The sequence below is a fragment of the Eucalyptus grandis genome, chromosome 6, assembly GCF_016545825.1.
Source record: "Eucalyptus grandis isolate ANBG69807.140 chromosome 6, ASM1654582v1, whole genome shotgun sequence".
Taxonomy (NCBI): domain Eukaryota; kingdom Viridiplantae; phylum Streptophyta; class Magnoliopsida; order Myrtales; family Myrtaceae; genus Eucalyptus; species Eucalyptus grandis.
This window is the reverse complement of record NC_052617.1, coordinates 57306502-57322064: the sequence shown is the minus strand read 5'-3', so window position 1 is coordinate 57322064 and position 15563 is coordinate 57306502. Positions and strand designations below refer to the sequence as shown.

At 39.5% G+C, this 15563-nt stretch overlaps 3 protein-coding genes across 3 annotated transcripts; 1 reads left to right on the top strand and 2 right to left on the bottom strand.

The window, feature by feature from the left end:
- Positions 1-1783: 1783 nt before the first annotated feature.
- Positions 1784-5037, bottom strand: LOC108960252 (pentatricopeptide repeat-containing protein At3g24000, mitochondrial; the record flags this gene model as incomplete). Its single annotated transcript, XM_039315082.1, has 1 exon — positions 1784-5037. A coding segment is annotated over one exon (3102 nt), but the record flags the coding sequence as incomplete, so codon positions are not given.
- Positions 5038-6220: 1183 nt separating this feature from the next.
- Positions 6221-9455, bottom strand: LOC104452398 (style cell-cycle inhibitor 1). The gene is made up of 4 exons (XM_018876428.2): positions 9266-9455; positions 8768-8884; positions 8441-8493; positions 6221-6686 (listed from the first exon to the last, which is right to left on the bottom strand). Exons 1-4 carry the CDS (start codon positions 9306-9308, stop codon positions 6453-6455), a joined length of 447 nt encoding a protein of 148 aa, XP_018731973.2. The 5' UTR covers positions 9309-9455; the 3' UTR covers positions 6221-6452.
- A 141-nt stretch (positions 9456-9596) lies between these two features.
- LOC104451023 (putative uncharacterized protein DDB_G0270496) lies at positions 9597-14962 on the top strand. Its single transcript, XM_010065770.3, has 14 exons — positions 9597-9757; positions 9930-10021; positions 10103-10314; positions 10679-10751; positions 10978-11052; positions 11132-11242; positions 11740-11782; positions 12114-12210; positions 12549-12651; positions 12730-12825; positions 13015-13047; positions 13736-13835; positions 14163-14247; positions 14341-14962. The coding sequence occupies exons 2-14, from the start codon at positions 9941-9943 to the stop codon at positions 14465-14467; spliced, it is 1236 nt and encodes a 411-aa protein (XP_010064072.1). The 5' UTR covers positions 9597-9757; positions 9930-9940; the 3' UTR covers positions 14468-14962.
- Positions 14963-15563: the final 601 nt, after the last annotated feature.

The following is a 15563-nucleotide window of genomic DNA, read 5'->3' as shown; positions in this document are numbered from 1 at the left end:
TTCACACGCGATTTTACCATGGCGTTACTTTTTTTTTCTTTTTTTTTTTAGTGGTCAGATACCATGATATTTAAAAAGATTTACAAGGATTTCATTAATTAACACCCAAAGTAAATCTTAAGCCTTCGGGGAAAAAACAGAGAGAGAGAGAGAACAATTTTAAGGTGCATTTGTTTGAGTCAAGGTGTTTTTTGGAAATTAATTTATTGGACTTCACCCATTTGGTTAGTCCGGAAAAAACTAACCAATCAAAAAACACTTTCGAATGATCGGGCTGAAGAAGGAAAAAAAGAGAAAGGAAAGAAAAATAAAAAGAAATGAATTTTTTTAACATCCGTTATTCTTTTGATATAAAATTATAAGATTGAAATAATTTTCCAAATACAATCTAGATATCAAAAATCATTTTTTGATTACATAAGGAAAACTATCCATTTTCTTGAAATATGATTTTTCAAAAAATATTTTCCTTTATCATGAAATTTTCCTCAAATAAATGCAGTATCATTTTGAACATATCACCATTCTTCTCGGTCCATTTACCCTCGACGAACTCCTTTCAAATGTTCATCTTACCTCAAGGTTCTTTTAGTTTGTAAACATCTTAATGCCCAATATCTTATTTATCCTTAATATTGGCTAAGATCCCTTGATATCAACATAGTCATCTTAGTGACCAATATCTTGTTTGTTTTGCAAAAAAACATTTTTTAGGAAAACATTTTCCTCATTTTCGTACGTTCGGTTCGCTTAAGAAAATTGATCGATAAAAAATATTTTCCTAATTAATGGAAAATCTATATTTAGATTCAAGAAAAAAGATTTACTCATTGAAAAATTGGAAAACATTCAAAATATAACTAAATATTGACATTTGGACTCAAAATACTACGTTTGGGTACGGCAACCCCAACGTTAGTTCCTCACTTAGGATCAAGTCTTTGGCACTTAGGCCTGGGTCCCTTGAGGCTAGGCTCAAAGCTTTGGTGCCTGTGCTTGATGCCCCAACAACCAAGCTCGAGTCCACAAAAGCCATGCGTGAGTCCTGATGCTCGAGCTTTAGTCCTCAACACTAGGGCTTGAATCCACAAAGGCTGGGCGTGGATCCTCGATATTAGGATTCAAATTCTTGATTAATGAAATGTTCATTTTTATACAAATATTCTTTTAAAAATATATTTTTTAGTTATATTTATTTTTTCCTTTCCTTCTCCTTCTACCAATCATTGGCCATGGGAAGAGCCACAAGTGAGGGACAAGCTCACCAAATCTAGCGAGGTCAAGCCTTGATGGCCTCGAGCAAGCTCATTCCTCACTTATTGCAAGTTGCTAGTTGTTGCCATAGTAAGTCAATCGTTGCCATAGCAAGCGATTGATAGAGAAAAAAAAAAAAAATTAAAAAAGAAAGAAAAGAAAATATAAAATAATATTTAAAAAAAATTGGCAATTTTTTCAAGAGAATCAAATGAAATTTTCCATACCAAATGGTAGAATATATTTTTTAGTTCGTTTTAAGGTTTTAGCTAAAAGATCGAAAAATAATATCATTTTTCTTGGAAAATGTTTCCTGAAAAATATTTTTCAAAAACTGTTATATTTCCCACGAAGAAACGAAGTCAAGTAAAATTATTCCACGGTCCTCTGGGGGATCACTTCATGGCCAATGCTGTATTAGTTTGGTTTCTCGGTGTTGAGTTTCACATTCCAATTTTCTATGTGAATAAGAAGACTTTGCTTCTGTGTGGAAATTGGCCCGGTAAAGAAATGGGAGATTAAACCGTAATTTCATCGAGCTCGAAACGAGCATTGCGTTTTATTTTCCCTAACTGCAAAAAGAAAATTTTGATTAACGTATCTGTGGTTTCTCAATGGAATTATCCATGATACAACAAAGCAAAATGAATATGTTTTGCAACCTTGAAGAGAGCACTTTGTCTACCAATAGTCAGAGCATGAGCACCGGCCCTCGCTGAAGTGATGAAACCGATATGGATCCCTCAAAATAATCTTTCTGCTCACAATTTGGCTGACCAACTTGTAGACAGCATGGCAATCGCCGCACACGCGCAAGTTCTTGAAAACTCTAATGGCCGAACCATCTGGAGTGTTGATCAGACCAAATGCGAGAGCTAGTCGCTCGCTGTGCTCCCAAAGGTTGTGTTCTTTCTGTTCTTCATCTGTATCCTGAAGAGCATAGCTTGTGTCGGGAACATAGCCTGCTTCCGTTATCATCTTCTTGAGCTCTGCCAACTTTTCATTTATCTGCTTCGACTGTGGATGTGACTTATCGCCCATGCCAAATGAACTCACCTCGTCTTTCAACTTCACCCAACTGCAACCAGGCTTCTTTCTTATGGACCCCATTTGCCTCCTTATAATCTCCACATCCTCCCATCTCCTTGAAGTGGCGCACATGTTAGAATACAAAACATATGCCGAATCATCTGATGGATCCAACTCAACCAGGCGTTCCACAGCTTTCTTTCCAAGCTCCAAATTGCCATGCACTTTGGATGCAGCCAACAAACTCCTCCATACATGGTCATTTGGAGGAACTGGCATTCTCTCGATGAAATTTTGAGCTGCAGCGAGCCTTCCTGCTCTGCCGAGAAGATCAACCACGCACACACAGTGCTCTATCGCTGGCGAGACAGCAAAATTTGTTGTCATGGATGCATAATATGCAAGACCCTCATCTACCAGACCCCCATGACTGCATGCACTAAGCAGAGAAACAAATGTCACATGATCGGGTTTCACTCCTAGCTCTACCATTTCATGAAAAGCTTCCCTTGCCTCTTCAAAGCACCCATGTCTGGCAAAAGCTGATATTAGAACATTCCATGACATCCGTGTCCGGTTCATTGGTTCGGGAAGTATTCTTAATACATCGTCCATTTCTCCACATTTTCCATACATATCCATTGCCGCATTAGTGACATAAAGATCTGTGTTATACCCAAGTTTCATGACCAAAGCGTGAAGCTGCCAGCCTTCTTCCAACAAGGCCAAATTAGCTGCAGCAGCAAATCCTCCAGAAAAGCTGAAGTGATCAAGATGTAATTCAGCAGTCCGCATCTTTGCAATGAGTTTTATGGCCTCCTCTGCATGGCCATGGTGGGCATTTGCAGCGATCATTGCGTTCCATGCTACTACATCTTCGTCGTCCAATTGACTAAAGATGTGATCACTTGAAGAGAGGTCCCCACACTTGGCGTACATTGAGATGAGGGAATTGCAGACATATTTATCTGACTCAAGTCCCGTCACGATTGTATGAGCATGGATGGGCTGTCCGTGTGTCAGCAGGTTGCTGGAAGTCGAGCAAGCACTGAGAATGTTGACAATGGTGATATAATTTGCACTGGGTCCTTCCTGTCTCATTAGTCTAAATGCTTTTAGAGCATCTTCACGTTCTTCATTCTCAGCATAGCCACCAATTAGTGCATTCCAAGATACCTTGTCATGTTTTCTCACAGCCTTGAATACCTTCTCAGCATCAACCATCAAATGACCGAATCCATACATCGAAATCAACGCATTGCTGATCACCAAATTATCTTGTAGTCCTGCAACAATTACAAGAGCATGAACAATCTTACCTAGGATGACGAATTCCTGACTTGAACAGGCAGCCAACGCACTCACAAAAGTGACATAGTTTATCACATCTCTCATCCAAAGCATTTCTGCCAAAAGACGCAAGGCGTTTGTGCTTTTCTCATCCTGAACGTAACAAGCAATCATTGCATTCCATGAGATTACATCCCTCTCTGACATTTCATCAAATACCAGCTCAGCATCGGCAGGTCTTCCAGCTTCTGAATACATGCTCAAAAGAGAATTAGATGTACAAGTGTTGGAATTCAATCCCACTTTCACCACCAGACTCTGTATCCCTTTGCCCCATTTCAGTCTCTCTGAAGAACCACATATAGTTAACAATGTTGAAAGTGTAGTTGAGTTTAGCTGGCAGTTAGCATGCCGCATTAGATAAAAATAGTTGAAAGATTCCTTATAAAGTCCATTATTTGCATGAGCAGAGATTATTGAATTCCACGATATTGTATCACGCTCATCCATGACATCAAAGACATATTGGGCCTTCTCGATATCACCGAAGCTACCAAACATAGATATAAGAGAGTTTGCCACGGAAACACAATGCCCAAGCCCTAGCTTCACGACATGTCCGAGAACTTGATGGCCTACGCATGTATCATCTAGCAAACTACAAGAACTAATGACAGTGGCCAATGTATTTTGGTTACAAATCACTCCCTCATGTCTCATGCACTTGTACAAATTAATGACTTCAGTAGGATCATTTTTGTTCAGATAACCAACCATCAGAGAAGTCCAGGAGACGAAATTCCGGTAAGGCATATCCTCAAAGACCTTCCTGGCGTTGCAAACAAAGCCATACGCTCCATAAAAATGCAAAAGTGAAGAACCCACGTACACGTCATCCTTCAAGCCAATTTTAGCAGCAAGGCAATGGAGTTGAGCACCCTCCTCTACCATACGACACGACCGATCACAGGCAGTAACCAAACTAGCGAGAACAAAGCCATTGGGGCAAAGACCTCGACCCCAATTCCGGACAAAGAATTCAAATGCCTCCGGATACAGTCCCACGCGAACATAACCAGATAACATGGTGTTCCAAGAGGCCTCATTTTTCACGGGATTTGTATCGAACAGGTACCGGGCACGCTCGATGCGACCGAACTTCGAGTAGAAACTGACCAGTGTGTTGGCCTGGAAAGTACTCAGGTCGAACACGCCCGTAATGCACAGAGCATGCAACGCCTTACCGACGTTTTCGTCGGTGATTCGCGAGAAACCATCCTGAAGAAAGGCGGCGACTTGGGGGTGGACGGCGGCTGGTCGGGTGCATCGGAGGGTAGAGAAGTCACGGTGGGAAAAGATTGTGGGAAAGGAAGTGAAGGGCAGAGAGAGATGATGGGAGTGGAGAGCTGGTAGCAATCTAGAGCACCTAGCCAGTTCTGAAGTTGGGGAGGATTGATTCACCAGTTACGCATGAGACTGCAGAGAATTTGCCGAATCAACAACTCAGTTCCAGTTGACAGAGATGCGTTTCTCACTGGAGGGAAAATTCAAAGGAAAATGATACCCGATAATTCCGAAACGTTAATTTACTGTGCAATATCATTCTTAATTTGTTCAGTGCAGAATCTAAATCATTGACAAATGTTAAATGTAGTCTTTCGTCCACTCAAATAATATCTTACTCAAATCATTCTTATGTAATTTTTTTTTTTGGGGCTATCCATTGTTTAAAATTAACGCCCCTTTATGTAAATTTCATTAATTTAAATTAACGGAAGGATAACATTTAACATTTTATTCAGCTACAATAGTTGATGACTATATTTATTAAATCATAAAGTTTAGAGACAATACTATACATTAAACAAAAGTTTATGGATCATTTGTGTATTTTTTTCAAAATTTTTATACTTGCTATTTCCTCCGTGTCCCTAGTTCTAATTGGAGGGAAAATTTATGTTGCACATTTTAATCTTTTTATTGATTTTTCTTCATTTCTTGCGATCCCCTCCCTCTCTCTAATATGTTTTTTTTAGCACATCGTCTTCGTTTCAACAAGTTCAATCGGTTTATTAATAGTCGCATGGATTAGTAAAGCCAATTCTAGGATTTGAATGCACAATATGACAATTTAAAAACTCAAATGCCAGGTCACAATTTTTAAGACTCAAATGATGGATTAAAAAGTATTATCATTCCATTTTTCCTTTAAGATTCTGAACCCCTCATTATTGTCCATCATACAAGGAGGGAGAAAGAAACTAGGGGTTCGGAAAATATACTATACAAACGAGGGGGGCGATACAAATAATGATATCAACGCAGATGAAATCAGACTACAAAATATGTCATACGTAAATATTCGAAACTTTTAGTTTTGGGGAATGGGAATCCCGTCCGCATTCAGATTAAATGTTGTCCAGAAACAGTTTGCTTCATACTCTTCACATGGCAACACCAAATCTAGTATTCACCCACCAGAAGAGGAAACAACAAAGAGAGACAAAAAACCATATGCAGTGACCAACTTAAAAGGATTAGGAAAACAACTACAAGAGGACACTCTATCAAGAAAACAAATCGCAAGAGTAAAAATGCTTGAGGAGACTCCGCGAAATCCCATCCGATCCAAACATTAGAGCTAAGATGCAAATAACAATATCTCTCTGCAAATTAATCCTGTGTTCTGCTTCAATCACTCTCGCTGGGAAAAGTTATTCACAAGGAAATTAATAGGCAATTTTCTGTATTCATACATGAACCTTTTAAATTACCTGTACTATATTCCTCGAGAAGAGAGCGTGAAAATAACAGTGTCATTGCATTTACAAAGGACAAACACTAGCTATAAGATTCCCTGATCCTGTAAACTTTTCCCACTACACTTTGATCTTCCAAACATGGGCTGTTCGTTGTCCACTCGCAATTCCCTCGTAGTATCGAGATTCAAGCTTCCCCCTGTTCCACTCCTTCATGAACTTCGAAAAAAGTTCACGAGCTGACTCTGCAGAGAGATCACTAAAGAAAATATCCCTCTCTTCCTTTAGCCAGGTGGCAAACTCGTTATTCTTCAAGAAATAGTCATCACTTGACAGCTCTTGGATATCATGTTTCTAGAAAAAGAAGAATCAATCATATCATTTGTATCCAATATATTGTGAAAACCCTGACAGGATAAGCATCCCCGGGCATGACATAACACCATACCAAGACAAACCTAAGATGAGATTACCAAACATGCAAGTAAATAAAATCAACATGGTAGTTACACGTACAGTTTGGTCGAATCATGTCTTTGAGCGGAGGAGTAGGACTGAAAATGAAAATATTGAGAAACTCTCCCATAATGAAAGTCAAATCCAGGAAGATATGGAAACTTTGTTACCTCAAACACAGACATCCTAAATAAGAATTGTTTAACTTCACAGGCAATTGCAGACAAAACAGCATGTTCCCGAGAGGAACTATCTACTATCTGACTGTCCAACTGTCAAATCACGATTCTTTACTACATAAGCAAGGGAGCTATTTACATATCCTGCAACTAGATAGTAATTTAGAAAATTGACGATGGTCATGCTTAAGAAAGAACTTAAGGTGGTTTCACTATTTTTAGAGAATATGCGGGGAAATAGTCTTCACAAGGAATGAACTATAGCTAACTGAAATTTTATCCGTCTTTCAATCAAATATCTGAACTTTTTTTTTCCCAATTATCACTCAATGTGAGGCCTCTGCAGCCCTACACCAGGTTCCATGTCCACTGCTCACCCCACCTAGCTTGCAAGTCCCTTTCCCTCTCTTCAGTTCTCTCTCACTCTCTCCAATCAACCTTCACTGCACATGACCACCACCACCATATTGAGGTTGCACAAGCTCAGACACGAGCTAGCGACTCCGAATTTAGGGCCGTGTGCTTAGATCTGAGGTCTCCACCTTGAATTACCTTTTTCTATTTTAGATTTGGGTGGGCTGGGGAGAAATCGAGCTCATACATGAGAAGCAAACAAACAAATAGAAAGGAAAATTAAAGCACTGAAGAGACATTTTAATTACTTAACAAACTTTTTGGCCATACAAAATTTCTTTAGACATTCTTTAAGAATATTTCCTCACCTTGCATTTAATATGTTGATTTTTAAACAAGTCATGGGCTGCCATGCTGAGATAGAGAGAGAGGACCGACAATGATTAAGTTTTTGCCAACTTAGACATAACTTTTTCCACATGTCTATATTACCATATCAAATGGTAAACTAACTACATTAGTTCCATACCAGCATTTTCCACCCATGTATCTAATGGAGGCACCACATTCGGCTCAATTTGAAAACTTGGGTATTCGATTAAATTAAAAAGAAAAATTTTAGATACTTGATTACAAAATGGCCAAAAGTTCATGCCCTAGCAATGTCATTACCCCTTTTAAGATGCACAAAGCACCTTACCTCATAATAAAATTATCTTATGACTCAGGATTCCAACATCTCTACAAACGAGCACATTTAAATTTTGTAGCATGTTCCATCCAACAGTCTTATGATTATGAAGAGATTTCTGCTTTTTGCATGCTGTAGGGTGGAGACTCCACTAGGGGATATCATCATCCAATTTTGCAAAATGAACATCTTGAGGAAGTAAGAGGCATAAAGTCTTGAATTAAGATATACGATGTACCATACAAGCATATAAACTAAACGTTATACACAGAAACAGTGAAGAGTTCCAATATATTGTTCATTCTTTCTTCTTTCACAGCAAAGAGAGCAGAGAGGAAGTCGAAAAAGACCATGTCCGAACATGAAGGATGGAACATAAAAACATTAGAGATATTACTAGCAATCAATCTGTGAGCCAAGAAAATTACCGAGCGTCGCTCTTTTCTCTTCTGTTTACCCTTGCTGTCCCTGGACTTCTTTTCTGCAGCAGTATCGACAGGTACAACGTTAAAGAGGACACTTAAAGTAGGATTCTGCACTAGTGATGAGAAAAGTGGTAGCAGCAGTATGCTGATGGCAAACAACAAGTCAATTCCAGAAGAAGACATTCAATCAGTAACTTGCATCTGCCATGAACAATTTAACTATAACTTGCACCGGTACAGATATCCAAATGTCAAAGCTTTGTATCTATGACAACGCAGTAACAAAAAATTTACTAGGAGAAATGAAATTCCAGCCATTTTCTGCCCCACCTTTATCGGAACGGTGTTTGTGGGACTTCCTATCCTTTCCTTTCTCTTTCTTGTCGCTCTTTCTGCTTTCATTTTCCTCGCCCTCGTCCGTCCGATGCCTCTTCCTCTTCCTCTCATCTGCAGACACCACCAAAAAAAAAAAAAAAAAAAAAAAAAAAAAAAAAAAAATTGAAGTTCACAGTTCTTCCGAAAACCAGTACAATAAATAGGAGTATAAAAGGTTAGGGCGTGATTGATCGTATTCATCATCGGCAGAGAAAGTTCCTCCACAGAGACGGATCACAGGACAAAATTCAGCGACGATTGAAACGGGGGTTTTTCCTCCGTTCGTCTTAGATCCACAACATCAATAGGACAGTTGGCTCGGGGGGTTTTTTTGTTTTGTGTTTCGGCAGCATTTTTTGAGCGACGGAATAACACACAAAAGGGAAGCAGGAAGCAGGAATTGCAATTCCGACCGAAAGAGGAGGAGGAGGAGGAGTTAGAGAACGGACTTACCCTGGCTTCTCTTCTCATCCTTGGACCTTCGTTCGCTATCCATGTTACGGTTGCCGACTGATATGATTTGATTGAGGACAGGGGTTGATGATGATGAGAAGAATCTCAGGAATGTTTCCGCTTCACAGCTTTCACTAATAAGGTCTTCCTGGGTTGCGCGCCTGGAGAGCAGCTTCCTTCGTTTCGTCTCTGCTAAATTTTGTTTCTTATCTTAGCAGACATAAATGGGCTTGAGAGCTGGGCTATAAGTTATATTGGGCTTTTCGCACTTCCACTCTGTCTCTGTCTCTCTCTCTCTCTCGGCCCAGTTCCTTTTGCGTTAAGCGTTGTTGATTCTGTTGAACGAGGACGCCTGCTGTTGCGAGGGTTTTTGTTGTTAAACCCAGCCAAGTCACCCCCACCGAGGCGACGATTCGACGCCGGTCGGGGCGCCCAAGCAATCTCCGCAGCTTCTCTTCCAGTTTCTTTGCTCTCCGGAATTGACATTCGCGAGTAATTCTCCGTCTCTTGTTGTTGTTGTTCTTCTTCTTTTTGTTCTTCGCTTTCGAGTCCTGAGATTTTTGTCGGTCGACTGTGCTCGTGTTGCGTTTCCTTTCGTTACTTGTTGGTGGAACTAGGTAGGGGCTGTATTCCGATTGGTTGTGGTTGATTTCTCGTATCTCAGGGATTTTTACAATGGGAACATCTTCTAAGCGAGCGAGAAAGGTTCGAAGCGTTTCGGAGGACGGCAGTGATCTAGAGGATGGGAAGCCATTGGTGAGTGGGGAATTCGGCGGTTTTTATCTGGTCGGGTGCCCTTAATCTGCTCATTCTGATCGATTTTGTCGACCGTTCTAGGTTGAGGAGATGAATTCCGACCTTGATGTCGAAGAAGGTGATAGTGGAATGGATGATGGCAGCGATGAGGAGGAGGAGGAGGATGAAGAAGAAGTAAGTGATGAGGACGAAGACGCCAGTTCGGGTGACGAGGAGGGGCAGATTCATGGTAGAGCAGATGACGAGATGAAAGAACTGGAGAAGGAGTATATGGATCTTCAGAACCAGGAGCAGTGAGATTTCCCTTCTTTTAAGCTTTGTTTATTGTTCACAGCGGATGCATTGACGGTTAAGATGTTGTCCTGAGTGTGTCTGGTTTCACCATTGCAGCTAATATCTCATAATTTGCTGATTGCAGATTACATATACAGTCTATAGTTAGTTTTGATCATATTGCTCAGGTCATGTTTTGAAAATTAGTCTCTGAGGAGAATTCATGAAGCAAGCTTTCATAGTAGTAGTAGTTGTAGGAAAAGGATGAATTATTGAGGATACTGGGTAGTGGTGGCATTTAATGAGGATAGATTCTCGTAAACATGCATGTATATATTCATTAATGGCAACTTATATTCCGTGGCTTCACTTGACATTTTGCAGAGACATACTGAAGAATCTCAAGCGACATAAGGATGAAGATCTTCTAAAAGGTGAAGCAGTACAGAATCAGAAGGTATGTCATTTCAAGAAGTTTACAATGATAATTCACTACAGGAAAACCCGTCCACCGGAAAGTTTATAAATAACTTGGTTTGTTCAATGTCTTCGACCTGGCAAGTGTGCAATAGACTTTGCAGATCTAGCACCCATATATAATCTAATTTTTGTTAATTTCTTTTCTGCGTTTTTACTTTCTTTCTGTATTATGATTCATTGATATTTCTCCTATAAACCTGAAGGCTTTGTGGGACAAAACTCTTGAATTGAGATTTTTACTTCAGAAAGCATTCTCAAGTTCAAACCGGTTACCCCAGGTATAGATCCCTTGTTCCCCTATTTTGTTTTTAATTGTTTCATGCCATATCTTTATACGAGGTTCACATGCTGTTGCAGGAATCTGTAAGGTCTACATTTTGCGGGTTAGATGAAAATGTCAATAAAGCCTATGTAGATGTGATAGCATCCACCAAGGAGACGTTGGGTTCCATTTTGGAGCTGCAGGAGGTATTTCTGTCTTGAAACTTGAAAGAACCATTGGCTGATGTTGTTTATCTGTGTTTGGTTTGGTTTAATGTGAAGGTAATTTGAAACTAAAATAATTATGAGTATACCAGCATGGACAGAAACCAAAAGAAACAAAAGAAATAAATTATATCCTATGCTGTCTGTTTCTGTTATTAAGCATTCTTAGATGCTTAGATAGCCTATGCTGTCTGTTCCAGTTATTAAGCTTTCTTGGACGCTTAACTTATGAATAGCGAGCTCTAGTTTTTACTGCAAAATAAGAAAAAGGTTTTGTCACAATTATCTAGCTTAATGATGTATTTTCAGTTCTAGCTTTTTGAGATCTTGTGATTGTTATTTTTAATGAAATAAATCACTGGAATTTCGTATCCAGTTTAATTGCTTGGCTTTCTGTTTTTGCTTTAAAAGAACGACTAGTCATTATGACATGTTGATCGGTGTTCTCAATATATCTCACATCACACATATGATGGCAGGCTTTGCTCGACAATAATCCAGCCATTGCTCATTCAGCAGAAGGTACAGCAAAAGGGTTTACTCTGTAATTCAGAAGTTAGGCTTTTTAACAAGAAATTTACAGAATTCTTGACAGTTTAAATTATACACGCACAAGTTTTGACAATGTACAAAATGTATGTTGTCTTAGGAAGGGAAATTCGTGAATGCACAGTTATGATTTTTCTTCATATTTGTTGATCAACTTAATTAGATGAAGATGACTCTGCATGTTTTGACAGTCATGTCCTTTAGGACAGAAATTTGACATGTCCAAATCTCAGTTGTCTTATGAAGGGACAATGAATGGCATAGTTATGATCTTTTTTCATCTTATGATTGTCGCGCCCTTTAGGTAATTCTGCTCAATCAAAAAGGCAATTGGAGGATTATAAGAGCAACAATGGGCATACTGATGACGAATGGTTGCAAATTTCACAGATGCATAGAAGGTACTATGCAAATATGGCCACATCAGCTTGTTACCTTTTGACATAAAACTGGCTGATGGTTCAGCTGTGGATGTAAATATCGTCTTTCTTTCGCCTGTATGTGTGATAGACAGAACATCTCATATTGCTCACTATATCAACATGAGTGAATATATGAACATTTTTGCCTGGTTAGCTCTATTTTGTATAGGCCTTAGGAGAATTTTCTTGTCTGGCAATTGATGAACTTATAGGCTCACGTCCACATGAAATTTTCTTCTTGTTTTGCTGGTGCACATGCTTCCTCATGTCTTCAGTGATTTGTGCTGACTCAATTTTTAATTGCTCATGCATTATAGAATGGCTCATTTTAGAGACAAGTCAGTAGACAAATGGCATAGAAAAACACAGGTGACAACTGGTGCTGCAGCTATGAAAAACAAATTACATGCTTTTAATCAGGTTTGGCCCTGGAACTCAATTTAATTAAAATTTTCTGAGAAGTGGGTGAAGAATAATTTGATTTTCGCTGTTGAGCAGAATATCAGTGAACAAGTGTCTACTTACATGAGGGATCCCAGCCGAATGGTTAAGCAGATGCAACAGAGAAGGTCAACTGTTGGCATTTTTGGGTCGGTAAGTTAAAAATCCTTAATAGATTTTTTTTTTTGTGGGTAAAATAGAAATATATATATATATATATATATATATATATATTTTTTTTTTTTTTTTTTTTTACAACCGATACTTGGATTGAGGTTGCATGGCAAGTGAAGTTCAACCTATCTGCACCTGCTGTTTCTTACCTAATATTTTATTGGCCAGGTACCTGAGCATGTGGATAACACCAACAAAGAGGTAATTAAATGCAAGCCACCCGTCCTGTATAGTGTTTTGGGAACATGGTTGGATGTGCTATGCTCTGAGTCATGCTATAATTATGGGAATTGGGCATGCCGTGAATTGTTCAGGATGTGTATAGCAAGCCATATTACATACCTTGTTGATATGCCATGCCGCATTCATTATGAGCTTTTCAAGGACTAAGTTTTTTGCTTTGTAATGGTGGTGTTATTTTTAAATAGTTTTTATTTCATACTCTTGGTCAAATAAGCAATCGGTGGGCCACTCTTGATTAGACACCGCTGATCTCGAGCAGTGTCACGATACAAGGAGCAAACTTATGCCCTATGATGTCACGTAGAAAGAGGTTACAGGAATTCTCTTTATGTTTGGCCTCTGCCCGTTCATAATCATCCCCCCCCCCCGGCGGAGAAAAAATGAAAGTTTAATCTCAAGAGGAATCAACAATGCAATGTGAAATTGATCCATCCATGTCTGCCATGCATTGGTAGGACACTCAGCGCAAATTCTAAAACCCTTAAAAATCCATGGAGCTGTCGACTGCGTTGACGGGTCTAGAAAAGGAACTGAAGAAAAGTTATCTTTTAACCAATCTTTCTTATTTTGCATGTGAGACCATGAATGGTCATTCGTCATTCCTTTTATAGCTGATGAGGAACTATTTTATTCCTGCTGTAATTAGGAGGCAAATGCAGAGGGTGACACAGAACTTTTGGATGACACAGAGTTTTATCAGCAGTTGCTGAAGGAATTTTTTGAGACAGTTGACCCAACATCATCAGGTATAGCATGATTCGTAACTCCACATCTTTATGCATCTTTTCCATTAGTGTCCTTTACTGATGAGGGGTATAAGAAGGGCGTAGCTCTGCCTATGACTTGTGGCACTTTGTTGCCTTTGTCCTTAAAATGCTTGGCTTGCAACTGAAGTGATTGGAGTTCCTGAGCTACAATTCATCCGTTGGTTTGAGGGATTGATATTACATCACAAGGGTTAAATTGGCCCCAGTAAACTGTATCACTAATTATACTGGAAGATAAAACTTTTCCATTTGTTCATCAGATAGTAGTCTCACAGCATTTGGTATTTGCCATTTTATTATATCCAGAGGCTGCTTTTTATGCTTTAAGGAGACTACAAACTAAGAAGAGAAAGGTAGTCGATCGGCGTGCTTCCAAGAGTCGGAAGATAAGGTAATTTGGTTCATCTTCAATTGATCTTGCCTCTTGGCTTATGAAAAATATCTCTGTATAGGTGAGCATTTTAAATTACCAATGTACTGACAGGTACCATGTACACGAAAAGATAGTCAACTTCATGGCTCCTCAGGCCATGAACATGCCTCCCATGGCGCCCAAATTGTTTGAGAATTTGTTTGGATTGAAGACGCAAAAACCTGGTTCCGTGGCCTAGTGCTCCCATCAACCTAGGTTGGTTCAGCCTTGTTGGGGATTTCGAGATTTTGAAGCATGAAGCTGAGGCATTAGGAGCTGGCAGCTGAAGAGCAATTCAGCTCCTGATGATACTACAGAGCCAAAAACCGGAGGGCACGGGTCAACCATTCAATATCAATGGGAGATGACGATTTTAGAAAGTTCAAAGTTTGTTATCCTGCACACTGCATAGTCATGACTCCCATCGTGGGGTTGTGCAAACGGGACGTTCCGTGCCTGTTGTTTGTCTGCGCACGGGCATAGTCACCCTGATTCATCTTTAAGTTGGTTACAGAATAGCCTTGAGCAAGATCATCTCTGCTGTTTTCTCCTCATCTAACTTGGGATAAGAACACGATAGGACTATTGTAAGTTTCCTTGGAGACAGACAAATCATTTAGTGCATGGGATCTGCAATTTGAGGAGGAAAGAAAACTATAACACAAAGATTGTTTGCCCCATTTGTATTGCTATCTTTCGACTTTGATTCATGTAGTGTGGCCTCGATGTTGACCCTTTTTGCGCGATACGGGTCCATTTCTTGCCGGTGGTCGTGTATGTGGCGTGGCTAAGGGAAGGTTGAAGTGCATCATCCTTTTTTTTTTTTTCCTTTTCTTCTCCGCTTCACGGGCTTACACACACACACATATATATATTATATTTTAAACTTTTATGACGCGAAGGGGGCGCGCACCTCCGTCTCTGGTGTCGAGTAAGTCTGAATCAGATACCTGAGGAAGTATACAAACACAACATCAAGGGGGGATTGAAGCAGTGTATTTGCACAATTTCTGTATTGTAGAGAAAAATAAATAGCTAAAAATTCATCATAGCGGGAAATTATGCAATAATTTACAGTCGAAAAGTGCGAGTGTATTGGACGGTTTGCAAAGAGACAGTAAAAATCTGAGAGAAAAGAGGAGAGTCAGTGTAAAATAGACTAAAAAAAGGAACCGTCGAAAACTTATAGTATAAAACCAAGACCTCCTTGGCAGGGTTGAGACGAAGGTAAGCAGGTCCAATTCGGATTCAGAGGTGATGGTGGCATCAAAACGTGGTGGCATGGAGGGCTGGAA

Excerpts from the sequence above, each read along its gene's own strand:
- LOC104452398 (XM_018876428.2), bottom strand. The coding sequence starts at position 9,308 with ATGGATAGCGAACGAAGGTCCAAGGATGAGAAGAGAAGCCAGG. Across the intron at positions 8,885-9,265 it reads GGATGAGAAGAGAAGCCAGG|ATGAGAGGAAGAGGAAGAGG; the intron begins GTAAGTCCGTTC and ends TGGTGTCTGCAG. Across the intron at positions 8,494-8,767 it reads CAAACACCGTTCCGATAAAG|AAAAGAAGTCCAGGGACAGC; the intron begins GTGGGGCAGAAA and ends ATACTGCTGCAG.
- LOC104451023 (XM_010065770.3), top strand. The coding sequence starts at position 9,941 with ATGGGAACATCTTCTAAGCGAGCGAGAAAGGTTCGAAGCGTTTCGGAG. Across the intron at positions 10,752-10,977 it reads AAGCAGTACAGAATCAGAAG|GCTTTGTGGGACAAAACTCT; the intron begins GTATGTCATTTC and ends ATAAACCTGAAG. Across the intron at positions 12,826-13,014 it reads CTGTTGGCATTTTTGGGTCG|GTACCTGAGCATGTGGATAA; the intron begins GTAAGTTAAAAA and ends TTTATTGGCCAG.